This window comes from Sphaeramia orbicularis, chromosome 20 (genome assembly GCF_902148855.1).
Source record: "Sphaeramia orbicularis chromosome 20, fSphaOr1.1, whole genome shotgun sequence".
Lineage (NCBI taxonomy): Eukaryota > Metazoa > Chordata > Actinopteri > Kurtiformes > Apogonidae > Sphaeramia > Sphaeramia orbicularis.
In genome coordinates this window covers 34,233,722-34,248,187 of record NC_043976.1, presented here as the reverse complement: position 1 = coordinate 34,248,187, position 14,466 = coordinate 34,233,722, and the positions used below count along the sequence as shown (strand labels likewise).

General features: G+C 36.2%; 1 protein-coding gene across 1 annotated transcript in view; it reads right to left on the bottom strand.

The window, feature by feature from the left end:
* LOC115411067 (activated CDC42 kinase 1) overlaps positions 1-14,466 on the bottom strand; it is a 33,198-nt gene that overhangs the window by 15,941 nt on the left and 2,791 nt on the right. Inside the window, 4 exon segments of the mRNA XM_075353445.1 lie at positions 371-441; positions 659-821; positions 5,013-5,167; positions 10,765-10,860. Coding sequence (XP_075209560.1) covers positions 371-441; positions 659-821; positions 5,013-5,167; positions 10,765-10,771 — 396 coding nt within the window. The 5' untranslated portion in view covers positions 10,772-10,860.

Genomic DNA, 14,466 nt, shown 5'->3' with positions numbered 1-14,466 from the left:
CTAAAACTTTAGGACACTTCTGCATTGGCTCCATTTTGGAAGCTGAGGTCCTTGTCCAAATCATGTTCATTCCGCTCTTCTCACTTACTGCAACACTGCTAGCGTGTTGAAGTTCTGTCTGAGAGACACAAAATGTCACCTGTTTCACATAGTCCTGTTGGTCGGACACAGGCAGGACAAGGGAGTAAGTACTTTGTATTCCATGAAAATTTCCATAGAGTTTTGTAATGAGAAGACATTAACATCTTATTTTTCTGTTTCACCACCATAGCTCTCTCCTGTGTTCACTGATCAGAGCAATATTACATAGCTTATCTTTCAGGAAAAGTAATGTTTATGGGTATTCTGCGTTTTTATGAATGCTATGCACCTTGCTCATCCAGGATTTGCGCTTATAAAGAGCTCTTCTCCTCTTGACTGCCTCCCACAATCGTCTCTGACCTGAAACAACAGAGACACATGTATTGAAAACACTTAAACGCATTTATCTTAAAACACCCACAAAAATATTACTGTCCTGTTGACATGACTAAGAATAAAAATGCAGAAATAAAGATGGATTTTTATGGGTTCTTAAAGGGGCTTCAGTCCCTGTGAAGTAACACTTTACATGCATTTCAAGTTTTACAAACAGCAGCTGGAATAAAATGGGACCCACCTGGGCGCCCCATCCCGATCTTCTCCAGGTCTTCATTTTTGACATAATCAAAGTGGGAGAGTCGTGTGACGTTGAGCTCATCGCGAATCCGCAGGAAGTACTGCTGCAGCTGAACATCTGTCAGCAACTCCAGCAGCCACTCTGTCCCTTCTTCACACTGCATCTGCACACAAAAACACGTTTCACTAAAACCTGATGTTGGTTAAAACAAGCAGAGTTAAAGGAGTGATATTTTAGTTTTTAATGGAATTATGCATTTTAAAACATTCCCTGTGGTCTACGTAAACTGTAAATGCTCTGCTTGGGTCTGAATTCTTCAGTAATTCAACTCCACAGGTCCATCTTCAACCCTATTTCTGAGTAATGACACCAGAAAGGTGGTTTTGAGCGCTGGCCCTTTAAATGCAACTGAGCCACTTTACGACCCACCCCCTCCAGGTTGTTGGCTGTGCTGCTGTTCAACCAACGACTGAACATTTTAGGTAATTGGCTCCAAGTACAACAATTATGTCGTACTTGGAGAAATGTTTGTCTGAAGTCTTGACCTTACATGTGTAAATGTCGTGATGTAACTGCATATAGATGAAACAAATTATGCAGGAATTAAAACAGCTTGTAGAAATCCACTCGATTTTTGCCAAAATGAACATAAAGATAGCGTTGCAGCACCTGGAGGGTTCAAATTCAAACTTTTTGAACTATTAATGTCCCCAAATACACAAATAAATGAACCAAAGACTAATGAAAGTGGGTTTAGCAAAATATGACCCCTTTAAGTAGTCCACATTTTGAGGGCGAATGGATACTGTTAATGGACAACATATTAAGTACAGAAGAAATGACAGAGATGCTATCAGCTACATCACTCATTTATGAAAGACTGATAGCTCCAACATCATGTCAGACCTGGAAATAACTGTACAGTTAGGAAATAAAATCGTCTAATGAATTAAATGTATTTCAAGCACCTAGTAAATAAGGCAGGGCAGTTTCTTTGAAATTCAATCATAATGAAGTGATATTTTAGTGAATGACATTTACAGCCATGTAACAAAAAAGGTGTAAAACATTTGTTCTTCTATGAGTCAGTGTGATTCAGTTTAGTCATTGGCAAAGAAATTATGCGATTAGTTCCATTTGTTAGTCTGTCTGTCAGCGTAATTATAAAAAGAAACCCACCGGACCGATTTTCATTAAACTTGTTGGAAGGGCATGAGCCAAGGACAAACCTCTTAAATTATGGAGCAGATCAATAAAGAGGCGGGGGCTGGAACTGTCTCCACTGCCTTTAATGTTAGAGAGCACCAGGTCAAAACAGGAACAGATATAAACGATGGTTTGTTTGTTGTTTGATATTTTGGAAGAAGTAAAGTGTACAACAGACAAAAACAAGTCAGGTTATGTCTTTTTAAGAATGTGAAAAGCAATTCCAGACTCTTATCACATTTATGGATATGCTCCAAGTTTAACCCATAAAGACCCAAACATTCATCACTGACCAAAAGCATCTACATGTCTAAACTGTTTAATACCTGTTGATCCACTAATCCTATCAATACATGTAAATAATTGGTGTAAAATGCAGTTTGTCATCTTTTCATGGTCATCAGATATGACCCATTTAGATGTTCAGAGGCTCCATAGCGAACATGGAAACACCATTATCTTCTACAACATGGGTTTACCAGTAAAACCCATGGAGTTGGATCAATGACAGTGAATGGAAATGCTTGATTTATATTCGGTTAATGATAGATTTTACTGAAAAAGTCACTTTTCCTGCTTGATATAATAACCTTCAACTTTAATCTGAGCTTTTATGAACATTTTCATGGTCAGTAAATAAAAACAGGAAAATATCTGATTTATACTGATAAAATGCAAAATACAGAGGATAATATTATAATACATGGTGATAAATCACTTAAGAAAGGTTAGATATAGAGAAAATTTCATTTGGGAACTGACACAAAAGTAGCGCTGGGTCTTTATGGGTTAAAGGATTCATCCTTGGTCTATATCTTATCATTCCACCAAAGTTCATGCAAACTGGTGCAATAGTTTTTTTTTTTATAATCCTGCTGCAAGCCTGAGGAATGAGAATATTCAGAGGAAACACAAATAAAAGAGGAATGGTGTGTTTATTTTATAACCTTAAAGCTACAGTGCTGGATAGTTTTTTTTAGCATTAGTAAGCAAAAATTCAGTGCATTGTAATTCAAGCATCTAAAACCAAACTTCTGCATCTGCTCTTTGCCTGTGTTTGCAGGCTGTACAAAATCTACCCTGTAATACCACGATTTTGTCTCTCGTCACAGGCATTTTCAGACACGTGAAGGGGGGTTTAAATATGTGATTTACAGCTCTGTTTACCGATCAGTGGTCAGATTCTGTCCAATGTGACTTGGTCTTTATTTGGACCAACAGGAGAGAACCAAAGGAGGAAGGTGTGCATTTTCAGATTCTGGTGTTTTCCCCCTTTTGTTAAGATTTGAGACTTTGAAGAACCAGTGTATAAGACTTAGAGGGATCTACTTACAGAAGTGAAATGTAGTATATGTATTATTTGTATTTGTATTAAATGACAGAAAAATATGTTTTCATTACCTTAGAATGGGCAATATGTATTTGCAGATGGAGAGATTTGCAGATAAGTGTCACTATTATGTACCGAACCTCTAAACAATAAAAAAAAAACATATATAGCAAAAATAATACCATTTTTGTCATAAATCATAACCTTTTGTTTTTAATTATTGCCCACAGAAAGTAAGACCCAAAAGTTTTGAGCCAACCACATACAGTTGCAGAAAAAATTATTAGACCATCAAAAGTCCTCAAAAACAACGGTTATGCAATCAAGCACGAACTCTTGTGTGTATCATGTGACTAAAACAGACAGAAAAGAAAACGTGGAATGCCTAAAAGCACTGTTTTTGGCAGCACAATGCCATAGATATTGATGCAAGAACAGAAGTGATTTTGGTTATTATCAAGAAAACCATGGAAAATGGATAGATATCAGCTCTGAAATTAAACTCTTATGAGCTATTTTTGTTGTTATCATTATATTTGTCCAAACAAATGTACCTTCAGTTATACCAGGTATTAAAATGAACAAGAAATTGAAGAAAACAAAGGTGGTCTAAGAATTTTTTCCGCGACTGTATTACGCCCACAGTAGCCTTTATGAAATCCAATTCTAAATCCATGGGCATTAATATTGAGTTCTGCCATGATGTCAGCTGATGTCAGTGGGCCCCAGACATTATAGAAAGCCAAAGTCCCACCCCTTACACTGTGGTGCATGAGACCTGCCTTCAGAAAAAATATGAACTGTGCCACCTTTTACACATATGATGTTTGTCAACTGATATCATGATTTTATGAGCCAAGAACGTCATAGTTTGAGACAGTTACAATGACGTCACCTCTGCAACTGTCTATATTTACATGTTTTCACACTCTGATACTTCAACAGTTTTTCCACAAACTACCACTTTCTTTCTATTGTAACCCTCTGTCTCCTGTACATATTCCATTTTTCTATCATTTTCTATTAATTGTCTTTGATTTAGAAGAACTTAATTATTTTAAAGTCCATATTTTAATTTTCCTTATCTGAGAATGGGTTATCTTAGAACTATTATAGCTAAAAATTAAAATGAAAGATGAAAAGAAAATTACTGTTTTCAGCTTTCAGGTGTTTTTTTTCCTCTACATCTAGCCTGTAATAAGCACGTTAAGGCCTTTTGTTCTAAAAATGTTGTGAGTGTTTTTCAAGGTATTTGTTTCTATTTAATCAACTACCCAAACAAATGTGTCCAAAAAGAAATATATTTTCAACTCAGCCAATGCAGTATGACACATATGTTGCATAATTTATGGAGCCTTTGTATATCCAAATGACGGTAATAGATATGTTAGGTACGTCTCTGATTTTGAGGGTTAACAAACATCATATGTGTAAATGATGGGATAATTTAGAGGAGATCAATACACTTTTGAAAAAAAAAAAAAAGGTCCCAAGGGGCACAACTGGAAGGGGCGGGAACCCAGCTCTCTATTGGTCACTCCTACCTCTATCTTTTATATAGAGAGCATGAGAATTATTAAATGAAACAAGACTGATTAATCAATACTGACAACAGTCTTTAGGTGGTTGAACAAGCAGCCTTCCCTCCACCCTCCAGCTGCACCTTCCATCCTGATACATACACACTCACTAACAATCTCAACAACATATTCATCCTGCCCACACATATGACACCTGGCAGCACACGCTCACGCCACAACAGTAATCACAGCCACGGCAAAAATAATCACTGCACATTCACACATCTTCGGACTTTACCATTTGTCCTCCAGCACTTCCTCTTATGCTTCTGCCTCTCTCCTCTTCGTCCTCATCCTCCCTCTCCTCCTCCTCCTCTCCTCTGGTGAAGGGAAGTCGCTGGTACATATAGCTCTCCCCCATACTGTGGCAGCTCCTCTCGTCCTTCGTCCTGTCTATTTTTTCAGTCTAGCGTGAGGCTGTTATTCAGAGGAGGCGTTAGCTTTTCCACCCCACTCCCCTGGCTCGGAGTCTAGTTTGCTAATCTCCTCTCAGCTCCATGACCTTCCCTGCTCGATCGATACGCGCATGCACACACACGGACGCAAACGCACCGGGAGGCATTTGACGCCACTCTCCCGGCTCGCACCATCCAGCCGTATCACCTAAAGCTATCTATGAACTCCCTCTGTCTTCCCTCCCACTGGTTCTTGTGCTCCCTGCTGACTCACGACTTCCTGCAGCGTCCGACACCTCCATACATCCCATTCTCTCTCCATCTCATCCTCCCTCCCTCGTTTCCATCTCTCTGTATCTAGTACATCTCACTCGGTCTCCTCCTGGCTCAGCAGCAGAGCCTCCTGTCTGATGTTAAATAATTCAGCAGCTCTAACAAGAGGATGAGGGGGAGAGAGAGAGAGAGAGTGTGTGAGAGAGAGAGAGCACTTGGAGAAAGAAAAGGGAGGAAAATGTAGATACAAATAGATGCACAGATGGATGTGTAAATGGATGAATGGTCAGGCCAAAATGAAATGAACTGGAGATGGTTCCCAGCATGCCTTCGATAGGTGCAGATGGTTGCTATGTTTGACATGAATGCAAATAAGTATGTTTGTAAACGATGGAATTGACAGCTTTGCAGACAAATTTGATATTAAACCAGTGCTGAGGCTGTAAATTAGTCTTTTTAGCATAAATTATTTCTTAGTAAATCACTTAATCTATGCCTGAAAAGACAAAATGACACATGACACGATGCTTTAAGAAATCAGATGTAATGAATTTAACATGGAACATTAAATGACAAATCCTAGAAGCTAATTTTAGGAAAATTTATCACTCCTTCTGCTCATTGAATCAGTTAACTGCCCGCTGTTTAAGCTCTTGATTCAATTATACAAAGCTTGTTTCGTTAGATATCAGATGAAGTATTAAGTCTCTGGGCTAGCATTGGTAGTTAATGCCAAAAGAGTAAAGGACAAGTCATTTAACAGATATTCCCTCAAACTACTGGAAAATGAGTTCATTCTTAATACCATGTATGCCTTTACAGCATTTATTGAAATGTGAAAGGGTCCAATGTGAAGGAAAAACATGTGAGAAGGGTGATTAAGTGGAAAAATGTAAGATGTGATTGGCTGCCATTGGAATAAACCACTAATTCCATAGTGACCAGAATTATTAGTTTAAGTTACTTTAAAGGCTGCACGAATACAGGACTTCACTCATTATTTGAAAAATCCTCCTTCAACCCGCCACATCCTTTATATTTTTAATGTCATGAATCCCTAATGAGACAATATATAGGTATATCTGCTTCTGCTTCTTACATCACCAAAATCTTATCTATTGGATCAGAGCAACAACATTTTCCTTAATATCCTTCTCGTGCTGGTGATTTTATAACTGAATGCACTTAGCTAAAGAGCAGAGGTACACAAAAATCAAGTTTGCCTGATCCCTTATGAGCTCTAATCAAGATATCAGTAGTACAGCTATCTAATATAGTTACTATAATGATGTAGTTAAGAGGTAAAGTTCCATTTGAGCTTCTATCAGGTCTTTGAAAGTCAATGTAAGTGGGAAAAAGATTGTTTAAGCTGTTACCTGATACAGAACAAAAAGTCAACCTAGTCATTTTGTGGATGAAACAAAGAAAGAATGATTGATAACAATGAAAAACTTTCACAGTGCTATGCAAAAGTCCTAGGCCAACATTAGATTTATTGTTTTAGTAAAGTAAACTAATGACCGCGCATATGCATTTCACAGTCTCTACATTAAGATAAAAGTTTCAGGAAAAAACGCTTCTATAAACCAAAGTGGTGGTATTTAGTGGGATCTCCCTTTGCTATTAACATGTCTTTAATCCTGTTGTTCAGATTTGATTAAATTTATTACATTAGTTTTCTGTTTTATACCAAGTTTCATTCAACACACAGCTATGGAAAAAAGTAAGAGACCACTGCAATTTCCTCTGAAAGCAGCGTGTCTGCATGTATGACAGCCATTCCATTCCTGTGTCTGTTGAATTCCGACACAAGCACATCTTATTCTACTGAATAAACACCTGATCCATGTCTTATTTAAGAAGGAGAAGTAAAACCACTACTGTGGCCATCACTATCTTCTTACAATAGGCAAAAACAGCGCTATTAGTAGAGCAAAATTAATTGGAATCAAAAAATAACAATAAAAACTACTGGACTTCTGCTCTGACAGTGTTCCTGAACTCTGAGGACTGGTTCTTCTATCAGGACAATGCTCCTAGCTGAGGCAAGGTGTGGATGACGGACCATCAGATGAAGACCCTGTCATGGCCAGCCCAATCTCCAGACCTGAACCCATTTTAAAAACTTCTGGAGGAAGATGGATGGTCACAAGCCATGGAACATTGCTGAGCTTCTTGAATTTCTATGCCAGGAGCTGCATAAAGTCATCCAACAGCAAAGGTGGAGAACCAAGACATGTGAAAGCTGTCATTGAAAATCAGGGATATTCTACCAAATATTGATGTCTGAAACTTTCCCAAGTTACAACATTAGTATTGTGTCATTTAGAAATGAATATGAACTGGTTTTCTTTGCATTATTTGAGATCTGCATCTTCTTGTTATTTTGACCATGTGTCGTGTTCTGCAAATACATGCTCTAAATAACAATATTTTTATTAGGAATTTGGGCGAAATATTGTCGGTAGTTTAGAGAATAAAACAAAAATGTTAATTTTACTCTGACAGGTAACTGTAAATGGCAAAATCAAAGAAAGTGATAATTTTGCAGTGGTCTCTTATTTTTTTCCAGAGCTGTTTCTAATTGTTTGTGCTGTTTCTTGTCATGGGTAAGGGGTCATAGTAAATATTGACTTTAACCCATTTAGTTCAGTTGCTGTTGTGTGCCTTTTAAGGCTGTGCCCATATTTCCTCTAACTTCTTTTTGTATGTGAAGAAAATAGCATGAGAAATAAATATGTATGTTCATTTCAACTCTGCAAAAACAACAAAGCTAAAGGTGGCTTAAGACTTTTTCATATTACCGTATGCTTAAATGTTATTATCACAGCACTTTACAGCAAATACATGCACCCACTGCCACAGGGAAGTCAGTTCTGTCTGTTCCTGTAACTGTATGTAGTATCACTGCTGATAGCGGCTGATGTGTGAATGTGCATTTGAGGCCTAAATGAGCACAAAATCAGACCCTTCATCTCACAGCATGCACGCGTTTTATCAAGGGCGACGCTCTAAATATAGCCGTGCTAAATTTAGCGTGCATTCGCTGAGATAGAGCGTGAAGTGGTGTACTGTAAGCTAGGCTGCCTTACTTTACTTTTATCTCAGCATCAGCATCCAGTGAGTGTATCAATCATCAGCTCTTTAGCCCTGAAATGACTGCTGAACTTTGTTTTCCTAACAAGCCACATGACAACACAGAAAATTTTGAGTTTCTGTTTGAGTTTTATACTGCAGTAAACATGGTAATAATACACTATTTATTATATATGTATTGTTTTGATGAACATGTCAGTATAGTAAAGATCCAGTATTGGCTGTCATGTTCTGCATTTAAAGTATTACTTATATAAAAGAAAATAATATTACAAAAACATCCATATTAACATACAAAGTAGGGGCTGTAATTATGCACTAAATGATCCGTGTTGGTGGTGTACTGTTATTTGTTATTTATTTTACTTCTGCATCAATGCATATGTTGTGTTTTTCTGCTGTACATGCTAATGGTTGAGCTGATTTGATTTGACTTTATTTATTGTTCAGTAGTTTAATGTACAGAGATGTGTCATATCGTATAAAATCCGGATGTGTTTGTAGCCTCGTATCACTAAGACAGTGACTTTACAGGAGCTTAGAAGCACAGCCCTCTTTTCGGCTTTGTGACAGTGCATTTTCCTGGTAATCTAAGAGGATTTTGAGGAGTTAACTTTAGCTTCAGATGGAGGACAGTTTTCTTAATCCAATACGTATCAACACATTTCCAATGACACTGTGTGATCTGCAAAGAACTAAAGCTGTCAGACAAATCCAGTGGAGTAAAAAAAAAAAATCCTAAGTTTGCCTCTGAGATATCATGAAGTAGATGTTGAATGTTAGAGCCTGGCCAAAAAAAAGTCCCAACCTGGATTTAACTACGTAAATACCTCAGATCCTTTAACTCTAATTGATGCTGTGAGTAGCTTCTCATTTCTTAAACAACCATTACTTTGTAGAGAGCATAAAGATTGGACTGTGTTTCAGTGGAAAAAGTTCATGTGGTCTGATGAGTCCAGACTGACCCTGTTCCAGACAGAGAAGAAGGTGGATGAAGTGATTACCCATCATGCTTAGTGCCTACTGTACAAGCCTGTGGGGGCAGTGTCATGATCTGGGGTTGGTTCAGTTGGTCAGGTCTGGGTTCAGCAACATTATGTGTCTAAATATTGTGACATTGCGTAAGTTTAGAGAAATTATGCTATGGCAAATGTGCGCTGTAATCAAACTACAGTCAGTCCAATGAAATATTAGAGTGTAGGACCTGCTTTTGGCCAGGCTGTGTAAATTAGTAGAAGTACCTCAAATATTTACTTTAAGTCAAAATAGAGAACGGAAGTCCCATCCCTTCCAGTTGTGTTCCACAGAAAAAAAAAAAAATGCATTAGTCAACGGAAAGACATTCCTTGATTGTGTCTGAAATCATTATTTACATATGTTTGTCAATTGAAAAGATGAATTTAAAAGTCAAGAAAGTTGTTTGCTGTAAAACTGCTGAACTGCCAGACGCAAATAGAAACTACACTGCAAAAAAGGGTGTCTAAAAACAAGATAAAAACACTAGATCTGAGGAAAAAGGTAAACAAAACAAGTGAAATATCTGTCCATGCAGCAAGATAATTTCACTAGACAAGATTTCTTGGATTAAGATTGTTAAATCTAGAAATAAGCATGTCTACAAATGTATGAACACTTGAAATAAGAAATTAACTCTTAAAACAAGATAAATTATCTAACACTTCTAAATCCAAGTTTTTGTTTTGTTTTGTTTTTTAATCTTGGTAAGAACCAAATAATTTGCAGTGTACAAACTGTCTCAATCCACAATCTGTTCAGAGTCTGAAGATGTCTTTGCAGCTTCAACATGAACAGACTGTAGGGATTTTCATCTCTTTTGATACTTTTTCACCTCGCTCTGGAAGTTTGAGTTAAAATAATTCAAGGCAGCAGCCATTTTGGTGATGGTGACATATCTCACATGCAACAAGATATGTAGTCCATTTAGATATTTAGCACAAACTACATATTTTTTTATTAACTTTGCTGCAAACTGTGACTTTCTTGTCTTGTGAAATTAGGTTTTAAATTGACAAACATCATAAGAGTAAATGGTGACACAGTTCAAACAGGATCTTTCCATCGACCACTGTTCATTTTTTTCCAGAGTAAGATCCAATGGAACAAGCACACCAAAAGTGGTAGGACTTCAGCTCCCTATCACTCAGCCATATTTACCCATTGGTTTTCTGTCCTACAGATTATATGCTGATCTATGACAGATCTTACCGTGCATAGGTCTTCTGGAGACAGCAGCAGTCAGGAGTGACTGGGTTCACTGGAGGTCACCTGGAGAAGGCCATGGATGGACGGACGCCACCACAGCTGCAAAGATAGAAAGGGTCATAAACATAGCCTATAATACACTAAAGTAAACTATTAATTAAAGGATTCAAGGAGTTTTTTATTGTCATTCTAAGTGCATGGTTCATGAGAGGGATGGAATTAGTTACCCTGGTCCAAGTAAAAAAGGCAATGACAATATAACAAACTTTAAATGGCAAAAAATATATATATTGAATTTAGACAATTAAATTAAATACACAGAAGCATGTGGTATAATAAGTAAAGCTATACAGTATTGTGCAAAACTCTTCACCACCCCCTGGATAAATGAGCAGATTTGTTTATTTCTCAATCTCTTTCCTTCAGATACACTAAGAAAATATCAGAAATATGTGCACAGCCTTAAAAGACACACAAAAAAATTAAATTAAATGGGTTGTAAAGGTTAAAGTCATTATTTAGTGTGACCTCTGACCCCATGACAAGAAACAGCACAAACAATTAGAAACATCTGACGTGTTGGGTGTAACCTGATAAAAAATATCTGAAAATGAATGCAATAAATGCAATATTGTCTGAACAAAAGGGTTAAAAACATGTAAGTACAAAGCAAGGTCACACTAGATACGACCGCTTTAGCTTATAGAAGCTGTTTTTTCCCTTAAACTTTTGTTTTTAATGCTGTACACACTAGACATATATCCAGATTGTACTGTATACTGAATACTCTGTATATGTGTGGTCATTAGAACTTTACTAAACCAACAACAAGTTGACCTAGGACCTTTGCACAGCGCTGTATGTAAAATGAAATAATAAGTGCCAGTGGAAGACATTGCATTTACCCACAGCATAAAAACATATAAGAACATATCAATTTCCAACAGAAGACCAGGTGGTAGAGGCAAGTAGATCATTTGAACATACAGTTCAAGAGTCTTATGGCTTCAGGAAAGCTCAATTAAAAACATTTTCTCAATTAATCATGTGTTTTCTACAAAATCATAGAAAACTGATAACTAATATGAATAAGAAGAATAAGACTATCAGGACAAGCAGGGAGTATTTGGGTACTTGTGTTTGAGAAATAAGTCATGAATCAACATAATAGCTGCCAACTTTCTGGCAGTTTCTCGCAGACAACAACTAACTTGCCTCTCCAAAAGCTCAAAGCAAACTTGCATTCCATCTGTCCACAAACAGACGACAGCAGAGTAGCCCAAAAGCTGTGACAGACTGTGAAAATAAATAAATAAGATGTTGAAAACTGTGACAGTGAACTCAGACGAGGAGAGCCCAGTCTGGACAAAGAAACAGACAGACTCAGGAAGACCTGGAAGTCCAGCAGAGGCAGACTGTACCCGCAGAGTTTTTCATCCACGTACAGTCAGTTGGGGGGAGTTTTTACACATTACTCTAAGGCATGTTTTCAGTCTGGAGGGATAAAGAAGCTGGATTCAAGACACAAGTGTTGTGAATGCTGCCTATAAATAGAATACTTCCCATTTCCACTGATTTGAAATATTATCATGATAAATACATGTATGTCGAGGGAACATTGCCGGAAAAATATAATAACTCCTAAAATTACAGCTAAATATGTGTCCAGAGTTCAACCTCGTTGGAGAGAATGTGGAGATGTCAGTGTAAATCATGTACATGTCTTTTGGTTATGTCCTAAACTTGTATCATTCTGGGATAATGTACTGTATATTCAACAATTGTTATGATATTGGGTTATACAATCCTTAAAACATGTTTGGTGATGTATTTCGGATATATTATTGGTAATAATGTAATTAGAAATGATAGATATTTGTTTAAAATACTATTACCAGCCTGTAAAAAAGCTATTACCAAAAAATGGTGCAGATTAGAACTACCTACAATTAACAACTGGCTACTAATTGTGAATGGAATATTTGAGATGGAGGTTCTGACCCATAGATTGAGGATTTAAGAAGAGCAGTGTCATGATAAATGGGAGAAATGGACAATTTTCATTTCAGCATCACATGATTAAAACCAATTGTTAGTCACAAAGGTTTTTTTATGGTCAGTGTATCCCAAATGTTCCTTATGTTTGTACTGTACAGAATTCAAACAATAAAAATAAAGTAAAAAACAAACAAACATGTATGTCAGTTGTTAAAAATGATCATGATAAATGTCAAATCAAAGGCTGTTTTTTCTTCTTGATTGAGAATTGAAGGAACCAGATGTTTACTTGAAATACAAAATTATTATTTATGTTCAGAAGATGGGAAATATTTCAGAAATCTACAAGTAGAACTTTTAAAACCATTATAATGATAAAATATTTAAAGTAGAAACTAACTGTAAAGCATGTTATAATTGAAGCATTAATGACAATGAAAATTAACTAAAACATATATTGCAATGATATTGATCACAAAATGAAATTACATTATTACAAATATTATTATGTTATAGTCCAGCTCCCTGTTAGCAATGAGAGACCTGAACTCAGTGTCTCAATACTTATGTCTATACAGTATAGTGACACTGTCATGAATAAATGTATTTTGCTTTTATTTCTCAAGTCATACCAGATGAAGAGGTATGTCATTAATTTGCATATTTTTGCTTATTTGTTTTTCATTTTTGGCTTAATACAATTTTTATCATCCTATTTAATAACCATTCTATGATTTTTATTATTCTGTCACTTTACCCTTTATTTTTACTCTTCTGTCATTTTATAATTGTGCCTTTAGTGGTTCAGAAATTATTAAACATTTTAGACCATTAGATGTCGTGGTCGCCAGAAGTTGTTTAGGTCTTTGAGGCTCAAAAGCTTTTTTTGAGGGGATTGTTTATAATCACAGATAAATAATTCTAGTTGTGTGCATACAACTTCTTCATGCACAATGGATTATAATTATTTTGCCCAGAATCGTATGCAAAATTGACAGTTTTACAATATAATATAATATAGGTTTATCATATAAACTTTACATGATGTGAAGGCTTTGAAATCAAGGCATCTAAAGTCCAGGAATGTCTGACATATGGCCCATGGGCCAAAACCTACCCCCCAATGGGTCCAATCTGTCCTCAGGGATGAAACTATAAAGTGCAAAAATTACAAAGATTAATATATACTGAATAATACATGTTTTAGTTCCAGATGTCTGTTAACAGATGTTTTGTGCCTTTGTTGATCCACTCTGATCAGTAAGTTGTAATATACATGTTTAACTAATAAACAGAGGCATAAAATTGTTAAAATTCACTTACTTTTCTCAAGGAATTTCAGGTTGTTCATGGTTGGTCAGATTATTCACATTTTGAAAAATACAATTTGCTAAGATTTGAAAACTTCAGACTTTTCAAACTCACCTGTCTTGTCTATAAGTCCTCATCAAATAAAAAAATGAATTGTGTGAAAGGATAGTTTGTAAATATAGATATTTTCACCATGTAATTTTAGTTTGTTTTTTTTTTGCACCAAAAAAGAGACAAAATTTTGGAGTAGTCATTATTTATAGGTTATTATGCTGTTATTTCACTGGTTGAGAGCCACTTGTGTTGTATGTGGCCCCTGAATTAAAAACCCACAGTTTATAGACTAGTGTTGATTGAATAAATCAACACTAATAAATTTATATTGTATTTATTGTA